The following is a 15,945-nucleotide window of genomic DNA, read 5'->3' on the forward strand; positions in this document are numbered from 1 at the left end:
AAATGCTGGTGTATGAGGAAGGGCGACATGGGGCAGGAGTGTTTAGAGATGTAATGAAAGTGAAGTCTAGGAGAGCGAGTCTTTGATCAACAGTCCTTCCATTAACAGTTCTGGGAGAGGAACAATGACAAAAGCCAATAAGCAGGTATGTCTGCTGGAAAAGCTGTCCTCGAAAGCAATTTCTAATCTTCTTTTCTTCTGATCAGAATTAATAATCACTACTGAACATCTTGGTATAAGAAAAAAAAAGCGACAGAACCATAACCAGATTCAGTACCAGGAAGACATTTTTCACAACAGCAAAGCTACGTTAATCAGAGTGGAAAGTGTGATCCAGCCAGGCCAGGCTTCTGTACATCATTAAGACTGTAGGAAACATCTTGCTTTGCCAGAGCTCAGAGAATTCCATACCCCTGACCCCTACTTGAGGACATGCGCCTAAGGGTGAGCATCATCCAACCGGAAGAGGACAGGAAACACCTCACAGGAGGACCAACACCAGCATGGGATGTAGTCAGATGGAGACCTATAAACACCATGTGTCTGACATAGCAGAAATAATGCAGCTGGGAAATGGAAGAAAAGGGACTGCAAAAGGCGGGGAGTGAAAAGGATGGAAGCAGCTCACGGACTATTCTCCAGGCAGTAAGTGGTGTCAGAGAAGCTGCCCTGAAGCCAGCTGTGGAAGGTAAGCAAGGAAACCAACGATGGACGGGTACCAATGGTAGAAGTGTGGAGGGATGCACGCAGGCAAGATCGCTGACTTGCTTAAACACCAATGATTTTCTTTTTTCTTTTTATTTAAAGATTTTTATTTATTTATTTATTTGACAGAGAGAGATACAGCAAGAGAGGGAACACAAGCAGGGGGAGTGGGAGAGGGAGAAGCAGGCTTCCCACCGAGCAGGGAGCCCGATGTGGGACTCGATCCCAGGACCCTGGGATCATGACCTGAGCCGAAGGCAGACGCTTAATGACTGAGCCACCCAGGCGCCCCAACACCAATGATTTTCAAAAATAAAAGCTAAGAAAAAAAAAATCACATAGAAAAAGAAACAGCAAATATAAAATATACAGAGCAATTATAAAATATCGTCGGAGCTGAGACAAAGCACATAGTAATATATGCAAATGGGGCTTAAATCACCTCCAGATAAGATTTTCCATTTGGCTCACAAAGCAAGATACAAGATTTGTGCTGTCTGAAATCAGAGAACGAGCTAACACTGAGGGACTCAGGGATGAGAGCAGAAGTGTCCCGCCAGGCGAATGGAGACACAAAGAGCGAAGGGGCAGCGATCACCATCTTAGACAAAGTAGAATTCAAGGCAAAAGCACAACAAAAGGACATTTTTTAGTACTAAAACCCACAATTCACTAAAAAGATATTACAGTTAGGAATGTGCACCAAATACAAACACCACCTTTATAAAGCAAAATTGCAAAAGAGACAAGAAAACCTAGAAACTCATTAATAATAAATAACAGAAGACAGGGGCGCCTGGGTGGCTATGTCATTGAGTGTCTGCCTTCGGCTCGGGTCGTGATCCCGGGGTCCTGGGATTGAGCCCCGCATCGGGCTCCCTGCTCGACGGGAAGCCTGCTTCTCCCTCTCCCACTCCCCCTGCTGTGTTCCCTCTCTCGCTGTGTCTCTCTCTGTCAAATAAATAAAATCTTTAAAAATAAATAAATAAATAAATAAATAAAATAAAATAAAATAACTAACTAACAGAAGACAGGTCAAGAGGACAAAAAACCAGGAAGGAAACAGAAGACTTAACCCTGACTATTATTGATCAATACACCATGAAGATATATACATTCAATTTTCACCATGATAACAGAAAAAAATACACTTTTATCTCAAGTGTATACAGGGCAGTTACAAAAGCTGGTCACAAGGAAAATATCAGTAAATTCCATAAAGCAGAAATATTATGAATAATATTCTCTGATCGCAATGCAGAAAACCTAGAAATTATTAACATAAAAAAGGATTTCCCAGGGGAACGTGAGTGGCTCAGTCCGTGAGGCGTCTGCCCCTGGCTCAGGTCATGATCCCAGGATTCTGGGATCGAGCCCAGTATTAGGTTCCCTGCTCAACAGGTAATCTGCTTCTCCTTCTCGCTCTGCCACCCACCCCCCATTTGTTTACTCTCTCAAATAAATAAAATCTTAAAAAAAAAAAAAAAAGTCTCTTCTACCTGGAAACCCAAAAGCCACCTATTAAACTACTGGGTGAAGGAGGGGATAAAAACAAAGAAATTCCTGAATTTCTTAAAACAAAATGCCAATAAACAATATCAGACTATGAAATATATTTAAAGGAATGATCAGAGGAAAATCTGAAATGCTAAAACTTCAATCAATAAAAATGGTGGAATGAAAACAAATGAGCTAAATTCCCAAATCAAGAAGTTAGAAAATAAACAACAAAGTAAAAGAAAGCACGGGAAGAAAATAAAGATAAAAGCAGAAATTGATGAGATATTAGAAAGAACAACAGTAAACCTAGCTAATAAATAGCCTGTTTAAAAAAAAAAAAAAAAGTGAATAAAATAGACAAACTTTTTTTTTTTTAAAGTGGGCTCCACACCCAATGTGGGGCTTGAACTCACAACCCCGAGATCAAGAGTCACATGCCCCACTCACTGATCCACTCGGGCATCCTCAAAATAAGTGACAAGCTATTAATTAGCTGAATGAAACAGAATGGGGAGAAAACACAAATACACAAAATAAGAAATGGGGGGGAGGAGGAGGAGCAAGATGGCGGAGGAGTAGGAGACCTAAATTTCGTCTGGTCCCAGGAATTCAGCTGGATAGGGATCAAACCATTCTGAACACCTACAAACTCAACAGGAGATCAAAGAAAAGAGTAGCAACAACTCTCTGAACAGAAAAGCGACCACTTTCTGGAAGGTAGGACGTGCGGAGAAGTGAATCCGAGGCGATATTCGGGAGGATAGACGGTGGGGGATGGGGCCTCCGTCGGCTGCTTCTGGCAAGTGATAGAGCCGTGGAGCACAAAGTTGGAACTTTCAGAAGTCTGCTCCGCTGCGGGACGTCACTCTGGTGGCTAAGCGGGGGGTGGAACCCTGGTGGGACAGTGTGGTCTCAGAACCCTCGGGGTCACAGAAAGACCGGGGGTGCCTGAGTGCGGCAGAGCTCCCAGGTATCGGAGCAGGGAAGTTGGCTGCAGAGACGGAGCCGAGGCGCGGGCTCTCAGCTCGGGGTTGCCATAAACCGTGATCCGCGGCACAGTCGGGCCCCTGCTCCTCCAGCAGGGACCCAACAAGCGGCAGATCTGGGGAGACTCCCCTTCCTCCCCGGGAGGAGCAGCGCGGGAGCGCACCTCAGGGATCTGCTGGGTTTGGAGACTCCACACGGGGTCGTGAGCCAGAGACAGAAACGCGCGGTCACAGGCCGGGTGAGCACAGAGTGCGGCCGGAGACCGGGGAGACGGGAGTGACTGACTGCTTTTCTCTGGGGGCGCACTGAGGAGCGGGGCCCCGAGTTCTCGGCTCCTCCGGGGTGGAGATTGGGAGGCTGCCATTTTCACTCTCCGCCTCCAAAGCTGTATGGAAAGCTTGCAGAGAACAAAAGCTCCCGAGAGCAAACCCAAGCAGATGACTTAGCCCGGACCGGCAAGGGCGGGGCAATTCCGCCTCCGGCAAAGACATTTGGGAACCATGGCATCAGGCCCCTCCCCCAGAAGATCAGCGAGAACAACCAGCCAAGACCAAGTTTACCGATCAGTGACAACGGCAGAACTCTAGTGCTAGGGGAATACTGCACAGAGAATCCATGGCTTTTTTACCATGATTCTTTAGTCTTTCAACTTTAAAAAAAAATTTTTTTTTTCTTTCTTGGGATGCCTATGTGGCTCAGTTGGTTAAGCGTCTGCCTTCACTCAGGTCATGATCCCAGAGTCCTGGGATCGAGCCCCACGTTGGGCTCCTTGCTAAGCGGGGAATCTGCTTCTCCCTCTGCCTGCCACTCCCTCTGCTTGTGCTCACTCGTGCGCTTTCTCTCTGACAAATAAATAAAAATCTTTAAAAAATTTTTTTCTTTCCTTTTTCAACCGATTTTTTTATCAACTCTTTTAAAATTTTTAAAGATTTTATTTATTTGACAGAGAGAGACACAGCGAGAGAGGGAACACAAGCAGGGGGAGTGGGAGAGGGAGAAGCAGGCTCCCCCTGCTTGTGTTCCTGCTCTCGCTATCTCTGTCAAATAAAATCTTTAAAAATAAAATCTTTTTTAATTTTCATTTTTACAGTTACACTCTATCCCTTCATTGTACTGAATCTTACTTTTGTATGTATGTTAAGTTCTTCTTTCTTTACAATTTAGGGATGCAGTTTCTTCTAACAGACCAAAATACACCTAAAATCTTAGGGAATGGTTCTGCTTTATTCACCTGTCTGATCGTATTCTCTTTGTTGTTGTTTTCGGGGGGGTGGGCTTTTTTGTTGTTGTTGTTAAAGTCTTTTAAAATATTCATCTTTACAGTTACATTCTATCCTTTCAATATATTTAACTTTATTTTTGTATAAAAAGTTTTTCTTTCTTTACAATTTTGAGACATAGTTTTTTCTAATTGACCAAAATACACTCAGGAGACAGTATACTGCTCTGTTTTGTTAACCCGTTTATATCCCTTTTTTGTTTGTTTTTCTTCTCTTTTGTTTTTCCTGTCTTTTAATTTCCATTTTACAGTTACATTCTATCCTTTCATTGTATTTGACTTTACTGTTATACATACATAAGTTTTTCTCTCTTTACAATTTTGGAATCTAGTTTTCTAAAAAACAGACCAAAATACATACAGAATCCAGTGTATTGCTCTATTCTGCTCACCTGTCTGATTATATTCTCTTTTTTTCTTTTCGTGTTTCAGTTTCGGGTCTGACTTGTTTAGTGTATAGTTCTCTGGGGTCACTGTTGCCATTTTAGTACTTTGTTCTCTTGTTCATCTATTCTTCTCTGGACAGAATAAGATGGAAACACTTACCTCAAAAAAAGAGAACGAGAGGCAGTACTGACTGCCAGGGACTTAATCAGTACGAACATAAGACGTTGGAACTAGAGTACAGAATAACGATTATAAAGATGCTAGCTGAACTTGAAAAAAGCATAGAAGACATTAGAGAATCCCTTTCTGGAGAAATAAAAGAACTAAAATCTAACCAAGTAAAATCAAAAAGGCTATGAATGAGATGCAATAAAAAATGGAGGCTCTAACTGCTAGAATAAATTAGGCAGAAGAGAGAATTAGTGATATAGAAGATCAAATGATGGAGAATAAAGAAGCTGCGAAAAAGAGAGACAAACAACTACTGGATCACGAGGGGGAGAATTCGAGAGATAAGTGACACCATAAAGCAAAACAATATTAGAATCTGGGATCCCAGAAGAAGAGGAAAGGGGGGTGGGCAGAAGGCATATTGAAGCAAATTATAGTGGAGAACTTCCCTAATGTGGGGAAGGAAACAGGCATCAAAATCCAGGAGGCACAGAGAACTCCCCTCTCAATATCATTAAAAGTAGGCCAACACCCTGACCTATAATAGTGATCCAGCTAGGATGTCATTCAAAATAGAAAGAATGATAAAAAGCTTCCAGGACAAACAGAAATTAAAAGAATTTGTGATCACCAAACCAGCCCTACAAGAAATATTAAAAGGGGTCCTCTAAGCAAAGAGAGAGACCCAAAGTAACACAGACCAGAAAGGAACAGAGACGATATAAATTATCAGTCACTTTACAGGTAATACAATGGTACTAAATTTGTATCTTTCAATAATTACTCTGCACGTAAATGGGCTAAATGTCCAAATCAAAAGACACAGGGTATCAGATTGGATTAAAAAAAAAAAACAAAAACAAGACCCATCAATACGTTGTCTGCAAGAAACTCATTTTAGACTGAAAGACACCTCTAGATTTAAAGTGAGGGGGTGGAAAGCCATTTATCATGCGAATGGACATCAGAAGAAAGCTGGGGTGGCAATCCTTTTATCAGACAAATCAAATTTTAAACCAAAGACTATAATCAGAGATGAGGAAGGACACTATATAATAATTAAAGGGTCTATCCAACAGGAAGATCTAACAATTGTAAATATTTATGCCCCTAACATGGGAGCAGCCAATTATATAGCCAATTCATAACAAAATCAAAGAAACACATCAACAATAATACAATAATAGTACGGGACTTTTAACACCCCTCTCACTGCAATGGACAGATCATCTAAGCAAAAGATCAACAAGGAAATAAAGGCTTTAAACGACACACTGGACCAGACAGACATCACAGATATATTCAGAACATTCCATCCCAAAGCAACAGAATACACATTCTTCTCAAGTGCACAAGGAACATTATCCAGAATGGATCACATCCTGGGTCACAAATCAGGTCTCAACCGGTACCAAATACTGGGATTGTTTCCTGCATATTTTCGGACCACATTGCTTTGTAATTGGAATTCAATCACAAGAGGAAATTTCGGAAGAACTCAAATACATGGAGGCTAAAGAGCATCCTACTAAAGAATGGATGGGTCAACCAGGAAATTAAAGATTTAAAAAATTCATGGCAACAAATGAAAATGAAAACACAACTGTTCAAAATCTTTGGGATGCAGCAAAGGAGGTCCTAAGAAGGAAGTATATAGCAATACAAGCCTTTTTCAAGAAACAAGAAAGGTCTCAAATACACACAACCTAACCTTACACCTAAAAGAGCTGGAAAAAGAACAGCAAATAAAGCCTAAACCAGGCAGGAGAAGAGAAATAATAAAGATTAGAGCAGAAATCAATGAAATAGAAACCAAAAGAATAGCAGAACAGATCAACAAAACTAGGAGCTGGTTCTCTGAAAGAGTATAGTAAGATCAATAAACCCCTGGCCAGACTTATCAAAAACAAAAGAGAAAGGACCCAAATAGATAAAATCATGAATGAAAGAGGAGAGATCACAACCAACACTGAAGAAATATAAACAATTATAAGGGCATATTATGGGCAACTATATGCCAACAAATTAGGCAATCTGAAAGAAATGGATGCATTCCTAGAGATGAATAAGCTACCAAAACTGAAACAGGAAGAAGGAGAAAACCTGAACAGACCCATAACCAGCAAGGAAATTGAAGCAGTCATCAAAAATCTCCCAACAAACAAGAGCCCAGGGTCAGATGGCTTCCCAGGGGAATTCTACCAAACATTTAAAGAAAAATTAATACCTATTCTTCTGAAACTGTTCCAAAAAACAGAAATGGAAGGAAAACTTCCAAACTCTTTCTATGAGGCCAGCATTACCTTGATCCCAAAACGGGACAAAGACCCCACCAAAAAGGAGAATTACAGACCAATATCCCTGATGAACATGGATGTAAAAATTCTCCCCAAAATCTAGCCAATAGGATCCAACAGTACATTAAAAGGATTATTCACCACGACCAAGTGGTATTTATTCCTGGGCTGCAAGGTTGGCTCAACATCCGCACACCAATCAATGCGATATACTACATATATAAAAGGACAAGAACCATATGATCCTCTCAAGAGATACAGGAAAAGCATTTGACTAAGGACAGGATCCTTTCTTGATTAAAACTCTTCATGGTGTGGGATAGAGGGAACATACCTCAATATCATAAATGCCATGTATGAAAAGCCCACACTGAGTATCATTCTCAGTGGGGAAAAACAGAGCTTTTCCCCTAAGGTCAGGAACACAGCAGGGATGGCCACTCTCACCATTATTGTTCAACATACTACTAGAAGTCCTAGCCTCAGCAATCAGATAACAAAAAGAAATAAAAGGCATCTGAATTGGCAAAGAAGTCAAACTCTCACACTTTGCAGATGATATACTCTGTGTGGAAAACCCAAAAGTCTCCACCCCAAAACTGCTAGAAACTCATACAGGAATTCAGCAAAGTGGGAGGATATAAAGTCAATGCACAGAAATCAGCTGCATCCCATACACTAACAATGAGGCAGAATAAAGTGAAATTAAGGAGTCGATCCCATTTACAATTGCACCCAAAACCATAAGATACCTAGAAATAAAGCTAAACCAAAGAGGCAAAGGAGCTGTACTCAGAAAACTATAGAACACTCATGAAAGAAATTGAGGAAGACACAAAGAAATGGAAAAACATTCCATGCTCATGGATTGGAAGAATACTATAAAATATCTATGCTACCTAGAGCAAACTACACATTCAAGGCAATCCTTACCAAAATACCATTCCACTTTTTTCACAGAACTGGAGCAAATAATCCTAAAATTTGTATGGAACCAGAAAAGACCCCAAATAGCCAGAGGAATGTTGAAAAAGAAAGCCAAAGCTGGCGGCATCACAATTCTGGACTTCAGGCTCTATTACAAAGCTGTCATCATCAAGACAGTATGGTACTGGCACAAAAACAGACACATAGATCAATGGAACAGAATAGAGAGCCCAGAAATGGACCCTCAACTCTATGGTCAACTCATCTTCGAAAAAGCAGGAAAGAATGTCCAATGGAAAAAAGACAGTCTCTTCCACAAATGGTGTTGGGAAAATTGGACAGCCACATGCAGAAGAATGAAACTGGACCGTTTCCTTACACCACACACAAAAATAGACTCCAAATGGCTGAAAGACCTAAATGTGAGACAGGAGTCCATCAAAATCATAGAGAACACAGGCAGCAACCTCTTCGACCTCAGCCGCAGCAACTTCTTCCTAGACACATCGCCAAAGGCAAGGGAAACAAAGGCAAAAACAAACTATTGGGACTTCATTAAGATAAACAGCTTTTGCACAACAAAGGAAACAGTCAACAAAACCAAAGACAAACAACAGAATGGGAGAAGATATTTGCAAATAACATATCAGATAAAGGGCTAGTATCCAAAATCTATGAAGAACTTATCAAATTCAATGCCCAAAGAACAAACAATCCATCAAGACAGTATGGTACTGGCACAAAAGAAATGGGCAGAAGACATGAACAGACATTTCTCCAAAGAAGACATCCAGCCAACAGACACATGAAAAAGTGCTCAACGTCGCTCGGCATCAGGGAAATACAAATCAAAACCACAATGAGATACCACCTCACACCGGTCAGAATGGCTAAAGTTAACAAGTCAGGAAACGACAGATGTTGGCGAGGATGTGGAGAAAGGGGAACCCTCCTACACTGTTGGTGGGAATGCAAGCTGGTGCAGCCACTCTGGAAAACAGTATGGAGGTTTCTCAAAAGGTTAAAAATAGAGCTGCCCTACGACCCAGCAATTGCACTACTGGGTATTTACCCCAAAGATAAAAATATAGTGATCTGAAGGGGCACCTGTACCCCAATGTGTATAGCAGTAATGTCCACAATAGATGTCCACTGACAAATGAATGGATAAAGAAGATGTGGTGTATATATATACAATATTACACAGCCATCAAAAAAAGAAATCTTGCCATTTGAATGATGTGGATGGAATTAGAGGATATTATGATGACATGATAAACCTTGCCATTTGAATGATGTGGATGGAATTAGAGGATATTATGCTAAGCGAAATAAGTCAATCAGAGAAAAACAATTATCATATGATCTCACTGACATGTGGAATATAAGAAACAAACAGAGGATCATAGGGGAAGAGAGGAAAGCCATGTGATGCAATGAGCACTGGGTATTATATAAGACTGATGAATCATAGGCCTGTACCTCTGAAACCAATAACACATTATATGTTAATTGACAGAACTTAAATTAAAAAAACGTTAAAAAAAAGAAAATAGCCATTGAAAAATACATTTTTAAAAATTATGTAGTTTCAAGACATCTATGTAAGTAAGTTGGAAAATCTAGCTAAAAGAATAATTTACCATGGAAATATAGTTTACTAAAATTAACCTCATTAGAAACAGAAATACCAAATAGACCAATTTCCATTTCTCTCTTTTTTATGAGAGAAAATCTAAAACATTCCTAAAAGTCACAAAAGTAAACTTGAACAAATGGAGAAACACTCCTATTTCTGGAAAGGACAATCAACATAAAGATACCAATTCTCCCTAAATTAATTTGTAAATGTAATGCAACCCCAACAGAGACACTAGACTAGAGCTATGGCTCTAGCACACGGGCACTCAAGTTCGTACAGAAGCACAGACATGCAAGAACAGCTGGGACGACAATGGAAAACAGCTGGGAGGCGAGGCCTCGCTGAATCACACGGGGCACCCGAAGTAACTAACTCAGTGCAGCAAGGGCTCAGGAAGAAGCAAGGAGGAAAAGAACAGAAATTCCTGAGTGGATCAAGGACACAGGGAAATTTAGTTTAGCACAAAGGAGGCACCCCGAATCACGGGGCAAGATGAGTTTTTAGTAACTGGTGCTGGGCCAGTGGGCTAACCCCTTAAGAAAAGATAATACCGGACCCATGGCTCACACGATACCCACAAAAAATCTCCAAATGTATCAGGGGCTAAATGAGAAAGGTTGTACCATACAAATCCTGGAAGGCCCAGGCACACTCCTCTTCCACCTTAGCGTCAGAGTAATGCTTTCCGACCACTTTAAAATCCAGAGGCACTAAAAGATCAATGAAATGACTATCTAAAACTGAAAAAGAAAACTTCTGCATGGCTGTAAAGCATCATAGACACAGTCCAAAGGAGTATGTATCTGTAGCCTGTGATGCAGGTAGAAGGCCAATTAATATTCCTAGTATAAGAAAGACTCTTAAAAATGCAAGGAAAAAGACCAAAAACCTAATTTAAAAACAAGAAAAAAATGTGAATAGAAAATTCACAAAAAAGAGACAAACAGTACTTAAAAATATGACCTCACTGCAATTAGAGAAAATGCACATGAAAGCTACCCTGGGGACTGACATCACCTCCTGTCTTGGCTCAAGTTACCAGCCTGATGAGACTGTCCACGCCCGCCTTCTGACTCGGCACTCCGCCTTCTTGGGAGTCCCTGGCAAGAAACAGCTCCCAGGGCAGCCCCGCAGACAACCACAAGCCCCAGCCGGACTCACAGGGCTGCAGCACAGCGAGGAGGAGCTCTGTGAACCCATCACGCTCGGTGCTTTCCCGAACATGTTCAGTTGGCGGGAGGGGCAAGCAAAAAGCAAAAGAAGATCTCTAGAGGGCGCCTGGGTGGCTCAGTCGGTTGGGCGACTGCCTTTGGAGTCCCTGGATCGAGTCCCGCATCGGGCTCCCTGCTCGGCGGGGAGTCTGCTTCTCCCTCTGACCCTCCCCCCTCTCATATGCTCTCTCTCTCTCATTCTCGCTCTCTCAAATAAAGAAAATCTTAAAAAAAAAAAAAAAAGAAGATCTCTAGAAGTTACCTTGTGTGAAAAAGAAAAGAAAGAAACCGAGTAGATACCTACAGGGAGTGGGCGGAAGTGAGGTGGGAAAGGGAGAACCAGGCTTGGGGGTGGGGAAACCAACCCCGAGGGAACGGAACAGAAACAAAGGCGCCTAGAGCGGCAGCCGCACCAGACTGTGCGGGCGCCCCTCCCGGCACCTCCCCGCCGCGGCGCTCCAGCCCCAGCCCGCGTGCCCTCAGCCCGGAGACTTTTCACTGCGGGGCGGGGGGGGGCGGGGGTGAGCATCCCGTTGTAGTCAAACACTGCGCACAGCGCTGTGCAGGTGGAGAGGCGAGGGGGAGCGCCACCGAAGCCATCGGTGTGAACAGAAACTACACGAGATGCTCGTGGGGGCTGCGTATGCGCCGCCCCCCCCCCCGCCCCCCACTCCCGGCTGTGTCAGCGGGAAGGGTCTAGCAGCAACCACGCAGCAGCAGCACCCGGATCTGGGTTTCTAAACTCCTCTAAAAAGAACCAGGGCTCCCTGGAAAACGGCAGCTTCAGGGCTGAGACAAGGAAAGTACAAGATAAGCCCAGAACATCTCACTGTGCAGGAAAGTAAGCAAGTGCCCCAAGAGTAATGGGGTCGAGGGACCACCTGAGGGGGCACGGACTGCATCTGGGACAGCCAGAGGACCAAAATAAGTAGTGATAGTAAAGGACTATGGTCTATAGTACAAAGTAAGGCTCTACGAACCCACCCTGATCTAAATAACTGAACGAATGAAAGCCCTACATGGGGTGGGGGGAAGGAAAGCACCTCCCAGAAAGCACCAAATAAGAACTGGACAACGAATAATAATGTTAGAAAAATCACAACGTGGCAAACAACTTAGGAACAACCATTTCAGGCAAGACTTGCCAGTGGATGTTACCAGCAGCAGGAGACCCACATCCCCACCAGACACTCCCACTTCCGAGAGCGAAGGGGAGGCTGAGTCCCCGTCACCAGACTCTGTGCTCCACACGGAGGGCACCAGCAAGGACCCACCACTTCCACGGCACCAATTCCCAAAACACATACTCTGAATCTGATCATCAAGAAATGGCACACAAAACCAAACTGAAATTATTCCAAATAATAAATTATTCTAAGAAAAATAAATGGACTGACTCTTTAAAAATGTCAAGGTCATGAGAAACTGAGGAACCGACTCATTAAAGGAAATTAAGGAGATATGACATGGGACCCGGACTGGATCCTGTGTCAGGAAAAACAGTAACTTTTTTTTTCTTTCTATAAAGGAAATTAAAGGGATGACTGGAGAAACAGCAGTAAGGTCTATAATTAAGATCGTGCTACTGTATCAGTATTAATTTCTTAATTCTGATAACTGTATTTGTGGTTTTCTAAGAGTATCCTTGTTTTGAGGAAATATACGGTGAAATATTTAAGGGCAAAGGGGCTTCATGTCTGAAATTACTCTCCTTTGGCTCAGAAAAACAATAAAAGAGGGAGAAAGAGAAAGAGAGAGCAGATACGGCACACACTGAGTCTGGGGAATCGGAGCGAGCCGCAGAGGAATTCTTTGTACAGTCATTATTCCAAACGACAACACGGAGCGACAACGGCTATGTGCGTCCCCCTGCTGCGGTAAAGCTCCAAGCAGCCCAAAGCCAGGAGAGGCCAGGCGGCACCCGGGGTGACGGGGCACCGGCCACACTCCCCGCTGCTCTCTATTTACCGATTGAACTGCTGACTCGGTCTCCTTTCTTCTTCCTATTTTTCTTGCTCTTGCCCTTAGGCTGCGGAGAGTCTGCCAGCACCAGCTTGCTGTCCTGAGGGTGCTCGCTGGGGGAGGCAGGCTCTGGGGGGGCCGGATTCAACCTTTCTTCCTTGACGTGGTTCAGCTGCTTTTTGTTATTGTTGTTACTGTTCACTTTTCTGTCCTCCCTTTTGTGCTCCACCAGGGAAGTGAAGTCAAGCACTTTCGCCTTCGACTCAGTCTGGGGCCGGGGTCTGGGCTGGCCCTCTGAGGCTCTGGGGGGCTCGGCCGGCTTCCTCACCAGCTCGCTGCTGCCCTTGCTGGTCTGTTTGAGCTTCTGCTTGCCATTCCCCTCCTTGTGGTGATGCATTATGTCAAGGAGAAAAGACAGCGGCTCCTGCCGCTTCCCACTGACCTCCTTGGGGAGGAGGAGCTTGGAGTCTCTGGTGTCCATGGGGCCAGCAGCATCCCCGTCAGCCCCCGGCCTTGGCCTGGGTTCCGTGTGGTCCCCATGTCCGGAAGGAGAGTGAGATGAGGTTTCTGGTTCTTCCATTTGCTCTAGTGAGCCATTGTGCATGTTTTCAGAGTTAGGTACAGACTCTGCTGCTGCCTGGAAGTTTCTAGCAAGCATGTCCAACTTGGGACAGTCTTTACTTGGCCTCTCCTTCTTCTTCTTTTTCACGGCCCTCAGCTTCTGAAGCTCTTGAAGCCGCTGAAACTCCTCCTCCTCCTCCTGTCGTCTCTGCTCCTCACGGAGGTGCAGGTGCTCCCGGGCCCTGGCCTCTGCTTCCAGGCGAGCTTTCTCCTCCAGCTGTGATGCGAAAAGAAGAAGCAACGTAAGACAACGGTAAGTGTTCTTCATTAAGACATTAAAAAAATAAGTAAATAAAAACAAATCATATAATAAGAACATAAACCCTGAAACAGGTTATAATAAGCCAAACAGCTTAAAACATACCTGACCCAAATTATTTTACTCTCCGAGACGACTATTAGATTTAATCTTTCTACTAAGGTATATACTTATTACTTTACTGGTTGTGGCGGGGGGGAGGGGCAGTGCTTAACAGAATCTTCCTTATAGCCTTTGTCCTAGCGACTAAGTACTTCTTTTTTTTTTTTTTTTAAAGATTTTATTTATTTATTTGACAGAGAGAGACACAGCGAGAGAGGGAACACAAGCAGGGGGAGTGGGAGAGGGAGAAGCAGGCTCCCCGCCGAGCAGGGAGCCCGATGCGGGACTCGATCCCAGGACCCTGGGATCATGACCCGAGCCGAAGGCAGTCGCCCAACCAACCGAGCCACCCAGGCGCCCCGACTAAGTACTTCTTTAAAACAAGGTCAGGGGCGCTGGGGTGGCTCAGCCAGTTCAGCATCCGACTCTTGATCTCGGCTCAGGTCTCAATCTCACAGTTGTGAGGCTCAAGCCCCGCACTAGGCTCCGCGCTGGGCGTGGAGCCTGCTTAAAAAAGTAAATAAAATAAAGCAAGGTCAGAGCAGCTGCTGTGCTAGCCTCCCGTGTGTGTGGCGGCCGGATGACACGACCAGCCAGTTGCCGGCGCTCCACCTCTCCAGATGAGGCTGGGGCCTTCACGCACACATCGACAAGACACTTCAAAAGTGTGTACTCAAACCCTGAAATGCCTTTTTCCCAGCCTAGCAGACAAACCAAAGTCCCAACATACTTTCACCAGCGTGACAGAGCAAGTGGCATATTCTGATACGTTCCACATCACACAGCAAACAGGTACTGGCTACTTCTGCCCTCCAGCTTGGCACGAAGTTAATTTCAGTCCAAGTGAAGACTGGACTTCACTGGTGATGCCCAGTCCAGGAGCCTCCACGGAAACTATTCTTTTTGCTTAGAAAACAAGTGAAGGCTGTAAAGAGTTGCCTGACTCTTTGCATCCCTGAGCTCCTCCAGTAAAAGACTTTGGCAAGTACATTTTGCATTTAGAAGTCCTTCCAAAAATAGGGGCGCCTGGGTGGCTCAGTCGTTAAGGGTCTGCCTTCGGCTCAGGTCATGATCCCAGGGTCCTGGGATTGAGCCCCGCATCAGGCTCCCTGCTCTGCAGGAAACCTGCTTCTCCCTCTTCTACTCCCCCTGCTTGTGTTCCCTCTCTCACTGTGTCTCTCTCTGTCAAATAAATAAATAAAATCTTTAAAAAAAAAAAAAAAGAGTTTTAAAATAAAAAGAAGTCCTTCCAAAAATAAAACAAAATACAATTAAAAAAAAACAGAAGTCCTTCCAGGTTTTAATTATTTTTTGTAACATTCAGTAAACAATATTTTAAAAAAACAAGTGTCATTTTGAAGAACTTAAATATAAAATTATGTTAAAAATTTAATGGCAGATGTTTTAAAAATTTAACTTAACAATTCAAGTAAAACTTATTCAAAATCCTTGTTCCGTGTGTTCGAAGCGAAGCCTTGGAGGCAGACTCCTGGCGTGGCCCCTGTGTCCAGTGTCTAGTGAGCAGAGTGTCTCCCACAGCACAGGCCGGGAGCAAACCCGCCCCAGAACAGAAGCTACAGGGAATCCACAAGCAGGTATGTGGTGCCTTCCTTTCAACAACCAGCCCATCAACCAGACGCTCTACGAAGACGGGGTGCAGGTTACCGAGCGCACGGGGTGAGTGGGCCCTGACCTAACACCCGAATGGAGAACAGTTCTCACTGCCCCACTCTAGTGGGGCTGGGCAGACCCCTGTCTCCTCAAAGCCCACGATTAGGACCATGAGGTACATGCAGGGCTCCTGGCGGGCGATCCAATCACAACACTCTCCACGTCGCAAGCAGCTAAAGGTGGAGGCACCGTCCCCTGCCCGCTCTGGGAGTGTCCTCCCGCTC

The 15,945-nt window shown here is 44.0% G+C and overlaps 1 protein-coding gene across 4 annotated transcripts in view; it reads right to left on the minus strand.

Moving 5' to 3' along the window:
- The window catches only part of FAM193A (family with sequence similarity 193 member A), a 163,309-nt gene that overhangs the window by 12,356 nt on the left and 135,008 nt on the right, over positions 1-15,945 (minus strand). For all 4 annotated transcript variants that reach the window (XM_081812760.1, XM_081812761.1, XM_081812759.1 and 1 more), the window contains one exon: positions 13,075-13,906. In XM_081812760.1, coding sequence (XP_081668886.1) covers positions 13,075-13,906 — 832 coding nt within the window. The remainder of the gene's footprint in view (positions 1-13,074; positions 13,907-15,945) is intronic.

Source organism: Leptonychotes weddellii, chromosome 2 (assembly GCF_054177405.1).
Source record: "Leptonychotes weddellii isolate Sample4059 chromosome 2, ASM5417740v2, whole genome shotgun sequence".
Classification (NCBI taxonomy): Eukaryota; Metazoa; Chordata; class Mammalia; order Carnivora; family Phocidae; genus Leptonychotes; species Leptonychotes weddellii.